Genomic DNA, 8,548 nt, shown 5'->3' with positions numbered 1-8,548 from the left:
TAAAGCTTTTTTGGTAGTAGTAACATGATTCCATATGTCTTATGTCATAGATTTGATGTCTTCACTATTATTCTGCAATGTAGAAAATAGTACAAAAAATAAAGAAAAAACCCTTGAATGAGTAGGTATTCTAAAACTTTTGACTTGTAGTGTATATGGTAGAAGATTCCAAAAATAAGAAGGCCAGTCCGAGGCAAGGCCACTTCTCATCCCAAGGAAGTTGACTGGCAGAACATGCCCCCTTGTGTTGAGATCTTGCTACTGCATCTCAAGAGCACCGGCTATCCACCACAAACTACACTGCATTCACCAGGCAGAGATAAAACTAGTCCAACACAAATGGCTTTTCCAGTACTTCTTTTTATAGCTTTAATGGCTGTTTTGAGGGTGAAGCACTAACAAAAATACACAAGTTAAGGACTATAAACTGTTAGGCCTGAAATAGTGGACAAAATGAAAGGTTCCCTATGTTCTCAATCAAACAGACACGCTGACCAAACATAATCCATGCTGCTATGTTCATTTTAGGGTAAAAGGCCAAGTGCGTTCAGCCTTAGGTAAATGTAGATTTAGGTCCTATTATAACTGTTGGAATATTTGGTCAAAAGAGGAGCCAGTATACTTTGTTTCTGCCCATACCTCTGCTGCACATCCAGTGTTTTAGTTTACCTTATCATAGGAGGGGTGGGAGATGTTCAGGCAGTCTGGAAAGGTAACAGGCATGTCAAATACAGACAAGTTGGGACAGATGTAAATTGGGGATGCATATCCTATCCTCAAATGCCATCTTTCTGAGGCAATTATTCCACTATATGGGCACCAAAAACCCAGGGTTGTTTCTAGATTTTTTTTAGCTGGATATTTTTGTAGAGGGTCATGGAATAATGAAAAATACAAATAAAACATTTAACATGTTTCTGATAAATGTGATTATTTATCATTGATAAACTGAATCTGAAATAAACACACCATTCAAAAGTTTGGCATCACTTAAAAATAACCTTGTTTTATAAAGAAAAGCACATTTTTATCCATTAAAGTAACATCAAATTGATCGGAAATACAGTGTAGACATTATTCATGTTGTAAATTACTATTGCTGCTGGAAACTGAAGATTCTTTATGGAATATCTACATAGGTGTACAGAGGCTCATTATCAGCAACCATCACTTCTGTGTTCCAATGGCTGGTTGTGTTAGCAGATATTCCACTTAAAAAATCAGCCATTTCCAGCTACAATAGTCATTTACAACATAAAAATGTCTACACTGTATTTCTGATCAATTTGATGTTATTTTAATGTACAAAAAATGTGCTTTTCTTTCAAAAACAAGGACATTTCTATGTGACACCAAACTTTTGAACAGTAGTGTATATTTTGTCATCTACATCTAGATTAGCTCTGAGTTCACCACACCAGGTAGAGGAAATTTACACTCAAAACCCAACAAGAGCAAATATTGTAAATAGTCTTAAAACTAAATAGTAAACCATTTTACATGTGTCTAAACCTGATTAATTTTTAGTTGGGGTTAGAAGACTAAAATAAGATCTTATCATTTGTCTAAATATTCAAAGCAAATAGGCATCCTGATGTGACATGCCTGCATAGGGCAGATCTGTCAGCAAATTACAGTTTAGCTCTGAGAAGGGAGGTACTTGTGTGGTGGTGGCTTTTTTATGATGTAAGGGGCAGATATTGTATAAATACTCACATCATTGTACTGGGAGGCAGCAGACTCTCCAACTTGCTACTAACCTAAGGATATACAGCAGCAGTAGAAGGACAGTGGTGCTGAAGATTTCTTACCCCTTTTTGGAACTCATACTCATTCAACTGCATGCCGGTATGTGTGCTCTTCCTCTCTATCCTCTTCATCTCTTGGGGTAGTGAACACTAGGGCCCTTCTGAGGCCTGACTCCTACTCCCACTGGATGTGAGCTATGACAGGGCAGGTGGAAAATATTTTGGTGCCTTTATAAAACCAAGCAGGATAGACAAAGTTCTGTGAGAACAGGATGAGATATCTAGGAGGCTGAGACTCACTATTCAAATGGATTCCATGATATCTATCTCATTTGTTGTACTTACATGTAATCTGAAATGTGTGCAATCCGGTGTATGTGCAGTGTGCAGAGAGAAGAAAAGTCCCTGGTTTACTAAATCATTTTGTCATTATTGCAACTTCTAAAGATGTGTAAGCAGTATTTAATATTTGTTGTTTAATTTGCAGATTTAAACTTAGAAAATGGAAGTACGAGTATTGAGCATCCTCATCCTCCTGGTGGCCTTGACGGCTGTTCATGGTAGTGGTTCATATGTGGTGAAGAAGGTGATGAAGGTCGCCCCTCAATACCAGCCCTACTCTGTGAAGAGTCACGGTAAGAACCAGCATCCTAATCTGCATTGCCTAGTATGGTCCAGTGATGTCTTTGTCCATTGAAACTCTATCACAGCTATTTCAATGTGACAGTTCAACTATAGTCAATCATACATCTAACTTCTTCACACTTCACCATAAACATACTAATTTGCAAATTTGTCCACTTACCATGTAATTTACATCTGATGATTTCAGCTTTCAGTTCTTGCACAGGGACAATCAGACATACAGTTAGTGCGAGAGCACTTCTCTAATTTGAAACATGAGCTTTTACCAAATCAAATGTAGTGTAGTCATTGGCTACTGGGATCTGGATCTTTATCCAATGGCTGTTTCAGGCCTTGTGACTTTCATAGTAGCACATGTATAACACATTATGTTGCATACTGTCTGAAGTGAGTACAATGTGTTATTACATGTTATTTCTGCCACTAAGGCTAAATAATACATCTTCAAAAGTTTGTTATATTTCTAGGACTGAGTGTTTTTGACCTTCATGATGTCTTTACTGCAATTGATTTAAAATGTTATTTGTACTGTATTTTCAGTCAATCTCTTTGTACCTTCAGTAGGTCTTAAGAAGTGATTTTAGGATGACCAGTTAGAGCAGTAATTCATTTGTGTAGAACTTAGTGGGGCATAAGGATCTGCTGACATTTCAGTAGTTCTTTTTACATATTAAAGGAACATTTCAGTTCTGGAAGTTTGGGTGCTTTGTAAATTCAGCTGATGGCTCATTTAAGTCATGTATAAAATGTCAAAATGTGTTGAGTTGAAAACAGCACATGAAATACTACAAGTTGAGCTGTCTATAAATTCTCTATTGTAATGAATAGCTGACTTTGCCATACCTAACTGATGGTAACAGTACTGATACTGCATTTTTGTTTAAGTCATATATATACTGTAGTTAACAAATGCATTACTTCATTTTATGATTCTTCTTATGTTAACCTTGCAATTAATTCAAATTCTTGCAGCAGCAAATTAAAGTAAAATTCAATAGTCATCAACTGTATTTTTAAATCATATGAAGTAATGTGTAAAATAGTGGGTGCCTCTTGTTAATGTTATATGTATTTTAACACTGTCAATTACAGTTCAATCACCCAGCAATGTGGTTGTTTGGGTGTGCCTTTCAAAAAGTAAATACATCTGTTTTAAATTAACCTAAACTGGGCCTCTACATTTGACCAAGGAGATGTGTCTTTTACACCCTGGGTCATGTGACCACAAAAAAGCAAACGAAAAGCAACTCCCTTAAATGCCACCATCCTGCAATACAAATGTTTGTTTTCTCCCCATACTACAGTTTCTTAAGTCAGAAATGTCTGCTTTTTTGGAGGTGTGAAATAAGAACAGGTTGAAAACAGAAGATTACTTCTAGCTAATAATTGAGCAGGTTTAAATGTCTATGCAGGTTTGATTTCAGCAGTTTATACTATCATACCCAATGCACTTAAAGGGGTAATTCCTCCTAGTTCACATTGTGCGACGATTTACTTCACTCCACCAAGCAGGTTTAACATACATTTGCTGGACAAAAGGGCAGCAATAGAAAGTTCGGGAAAATGTAAATTCCACTATGCCATCACACTGCATGCTCAGTTAGCTATACAATAATTTATATTATTAAATTAAATTAATTCAATAAAATTCCAACAACTTATTTCCTGAGAAGGACCTTCATGTGTGGTGACGTGTTTAGTACAGACAAGACAAATAACATAGAAGTCAAAACTCCTACAGTATGAAATAGAAACATTCTATACAATCAAAGATGAAACAAAACACTTTTCTATTAGTAATCTACAAGCATCTCAGTATCTCAGTATTTTTCTGACCACAATATGCATGTAGACATGGTTGTTTTCTCAATTTAATTAATAAACATTTTGAGTAAAAGTGTCAAAAAAGATTGAATGACATAGAGTACACCGACACTTTGCCATTGATCAGTGGGCATATATATATATATTACACATGTCTCTGAGTAGTAGTGCTGATTTAGAATCAGTTTTATATTATAGATTGCAATGAATAAGATTACATGGACGGAGGGAGCTGTTCATAAATCAGCCCTTCTTACATAGCCCCAGGACTCAGTTTCCAGAAAAAGGAGGTGTGAACCAAATGTCAACCAGAGCGAGGTTAAATTGGGAAACACCTTGTCTTACTTCTGTCTAGATAGTTAACTAGGCTAACTAACTAACTTGCCTACCCAAAACAACAATGTAACACGCAATCTTGGTAAATGGTCTGGAGGTGAATTGCATTCTGGGAATCATAGTATAAAAACACAAGTGGATTCACACATGTACATGACATTTGAATATGGAAGCAATACAGAGCTACAAATTATTATTGTTCCTCTGACAATTGCTGAGTGTAACACATTACTGTACTTCTTCAAAGTTGGAACCCTCTTCATTTTTCATGTCCAAAAATTAACATCAGTCCTCCATCACTCAAACAAAATACTGGGGATTTAATACTACATTGCACAATATTATGAGCTGTACGCAGGCTTTAAAACTTGTATTTCCGATCCAAAGTTCCCCCATTTGTTTCCTAGGGTGGTCTAGCAGTCTAATCCGCTGCCTTAGATCATATGTACTGTGCAGCTGTGAGCATGGGTTCGAATCTGACCCACCGCTCTATAGCACCCTCTTTCCACTTATCTTTCATCTCTACTGTACACCTCCATCTCTATACCCTATCCAATAAAACACATCAAATAAGAAATGCTGCCCCACATATGTAAATGGTGTTATTATTGGTATTATCTATCTTACTATTATTTCAATTAAAATAATATTAATTTGAGAATGAGTGACAATAGCAGACAACCGTGGTAATTCTTAACCAGCAGAGAACACATGATAGTACATATTAATTACTATTCCTTGAATTTGTTTTTGAAAATGTAAAACATATTTCCAACAGACTTTTGCCAATAACACATTTATTACAAGAGGATAATTTTTAATCTGTGGTATTAATAAGGTGACTTGCTATTTCCTCACAGTGGTGTCGGTGGCGGGAGAGCCCGGTGCACCAGGTGAGCCCGGCTCAGAAGGCCCCCCTGGCCCACCTGGCCCTCCAGGGGAAAGTGCTGTGGGACAGCCGGGACCCGAGGGCCCTGTCGGACCGCCCGGGCCTGCTGGCCACTCCGCACCTGGCAAACCTGGTCCCTCAGGTGGGCCTGGTAAGCCTGGTGTTCCTGGCGCAGCTGGCAAGAAAGGAGAGGTGGGCACAGCTGGACTTCAAGGGCCTAGGGGCATGCCTGGACCTACTGGTCGTTCCGGACCAGCTGGGATCTCTTCCACTGGCAAGCCTGGACCTCATGGTCTGCCCGGAGCAATGGGGCCAAGAGGGGAAACAGGCCTTAAGGGACATCCAGGTATGCCTGGTTTTCCAGGAGCTAAGGGTGATAGAGGAGTGGGTATCCCAGGGGCACAAGGTGAGACAGGGGCTGTGGGACCTATGGGACCAGCTGGGCAGCCAGGAGCAGCCGGAGTTGGGAAGCCAGGCAAGCCAGGAATCCCTGGTGAAGCAGGAAAGTCAGGTAGCCCAGGTAGGGATGGGGGCGCTGGTCCCATGGGTTTGCCAGGTGCTAAGGGCCACACAGGGGCTCCTGGTGTAGGTATGCCTGGAAAACCAGGTGATAATGGGGCTCCAGGTATGCCTGGTGCAGCTGGTCCTAAAGGTCATCAGGGAGCAACAGGAGCAACTGGTGCTCCCGGTATCCCTGGATATGGAAAGCCAGGAGCAAATGGACAGAAGGGTGAGAGGGGAGTTGTAGGAAGCACAGGCACAACAGGTCAGAAGGGTGAGCCAGGAGCACAGGGATATACCGGTGCTACTGGTGCTACTGGGCCCATGGGTCTCACTGGTCCTCAGGGTGCAAGAGGCTTCCAGGGAGATACTGGGGAAATGGGTCCCAAAGGTGACACAGGTGCATTGGGACCCCAGGGACCAAAGGGATATAAGGGAGATCAGGGAGCACAAGGTTTCCAGGGAAAGCAAGGTAATACTGGAGTAACAGGCCCAACTGGTGCCACAGGAGCTACTGGAGCTCCAGGTAACAAAGGTGACACTGGTCACACAGGTTCAACTGGTGCTTCAGGTGTCCCAGGACCTGCCGGGCCCAAAGGTTTCCCAGGGCGCAATGGTGAGGCAGGTGAGGCTGGAGCTGCTGGAGCCTCAGGTCCCAGAGGACCTGTTGGGCCTACTGGTGCCGCAGGTACACCTGGCCTTAAAGGACACCCGGGTCTCCCTGGAGCACCTGGCCCAGCTGGACTGGCCGCTAAGGGAATCCTTGGCCCTCTCGGTCCCCCTGGTCTCCCTGGTGCTGATGGTCAGGATGGTGGCCAAGGCCCTGCTGGCCCTCCCGGCCCACCTGGTCCTCCCGGCGAGTTCTTTTTCGAAAAGAGCATGGGCATGGGTGAGGTCATGGTGCCTACTCTTGTTAAGGCCCCTATGTCTGCTTTCTCTGTTTCTCTGGCTAAGCCTTATCCTCCATCTGGGGAACCTATTAAGTTTGACAATGAGGTGTACAATGCGGAGAATCACTATGACACTACCACTGGGCAGTTCACTTGCCAGGTTCCTGGAGTCTACTACTTCTCATACACCATTCACGTGAATGGGGCTCATGCTCTGGTGGCTCTGTACAAGAACGACAAGCCAGTCATGTTCAGCTATGATGAGTACAACAAGGGCTTCCTGGACCAGATGTCCGGTAGCACTGTCCTTATGCTCGATGTGAACGACACAGTCTACCTTCAGATTCCCGATGATGAGGCCAATGGCGTTTTTGCCGCTGAGAATGTCCACTGCTCTTTCTCTGGGTTCCTTATCGCTTCAACGTGATACGGTGTCACCCAATAGCAACACAACTAAATCTGCAAGCTATTTCTCAAACAAGTAAACTCTGTCTTTCCCAACCAGGCAGTTGTCTCTTTTTTTGAGTAATAGAAGCATCTCGACTTGAAAAATCCAAGAAATGGGTGCTAAGAAGAAGGAAATAATTTATCTAAGAGGTTATCAGGGATGGGGAGGCAATCAACAAAGTTACCAATGATTAAGAATTGTATTTTTTGTGAGTGGAGGCAACATGTGAAATTTAGATGTTATGGCTATGTTGTGTCTTGAAAAAGTTTTTGTTTTAAATTATTATTACAGCAGGTGATTCTTGTTTTGTGTATGTCTGTGTTTTTGTACAACCTTGTTTTTGGTGACCGATTCGATAACCTTATTAAAAGTTCATAATTACTTTCTGTGCACCATTTTGTACCTGACTTTTTTGTATGTGACTTGAATATTGTAAAATGGCAATGGTTAAATTGACTATTAGAAATAATACAAGATATAACACACCACAAAATACTGTCATACAAATACAAATGGTTTATTAACAACATTATTATATCCCCAAATATTCCTAGTCATGTAAAGCATAATGACCAAAATAAATGATGCCTTAAACATTTTTTTGGTGTGAGTGGGACTTTTTCAAACAATGCAAAGGCCATTAAAATGCACACAGAACACTGATGTTCTAGTCACAATTTTAAGTCATAACAGTATCTAGAATGCTAGCTGATCCCGAAGACTTCAAGTCATTGCGCTAACGCTAGTTTCTAGCGAAACTACCTTTAACTTCCTTCAAGATGCAAACAGAGACATGATTATGGTACCCATGAGTTTATCTGACTGAGTAAGTAGAAACATTACCAAAATTGTGCATATATAAACTTGCCTGAGACTTGAAGACATTAACCTAGTTATTGCCTATACTATAGCTCAGCAGGCGAACTTTGTTGTGGTGTGTACATGGCCACAGTTAGTGCACCCCAAATCAAAATATACAAAATTATAATAATTATATGTATGTGTAAAACTAGGCCTTAATTACTCCTGTGTGAGTGTAGAAAAAAATACTAATTTAAACCCAGTCGCTCACAAATGGACAATATGGAAATAGAGTATTCTCAAATATTAAATTATTCTTTTACTAAAGGAAATTATGAAAGCTTGACCAACATTTCTCAACTGAATAATCTTCTTTAAATACCTAAGCATGTGAGAACAAGTATATCATTCAGGAACAGTAAATCCATACTGTATGTCATACTATAAATTGACAATTACACCACAC

General features: G+C 40.5%; 1 protein-coding gene across 1 annotated transcript; it reads left to right on the top strand.

The window, feature by feature from the left end:
- The first annotated feature begins 1,716 nt into the window (after window positions 1-1,716).
- Window positions 1,717-7,673, top strand: LOC124035934 (collagen alpha-1(X) chain-like). The gene is made up of 3 exons (XM_046349899.1): window positions 1,717-1,848; window positions 2,236-2,383; window positions 5,414-7,673. The coding sequence occupies exons 2-3, from the start codon at window positions 2,251-2,253 to the stop codon at window positions 7,258-7,260; spliced, it is 1,980 nt and encodes a 659-aa protein (XP_046205855.1). The 5' UTR covers window positions 1,717-1,848; window positions 2,236-2,250; the 3' UTR covers window positions 7,261-7,673.
- Window positions 7,674-8,548: the final 875 nt, after the last annotated feature.

The sequence above is a fragment of the Oncorhynchus gorbuscha genome, linkage group LG05 (genome assembly GCF_021184085.1).
Source record: "Oncorhynchus gorbuscha isolate QuinsamMale2020 ecotype Even-year linkage group LG05, OgorEven_v1.0, whole genome shotgun sequence".
In the NCBI taxonomy this organism is placed as follows: Eukaryota; Metazoa; Chordata; class Actinopteri; order Salmoniformes; family Salmonidae; genus Oncorhynchus; species Oncorhynchus gorbuscha.
Note: the sequence above shows the minus strand (reverse complement) of the source record. Positions and strands in the feature narration are given on the sequence as shown.

Bases quoted from the DNA above. Each gene is read 5' to 3' on its own strand.
- LOC124035934 (XM_046349899.1), top strand. From the start codon at position 2,251: ATGGAAGTACGAGTATTGAGCATCCTCATCCTCCTGGTGGCCTTGACG. The intron at 2,384-5,413 runs GTAAGAACCAGC...ATTTCCTCACAG, and splicing joins CTACTCTGTGAAGAGTCACG to TGGTGTCGGTGGCGGGAGAG.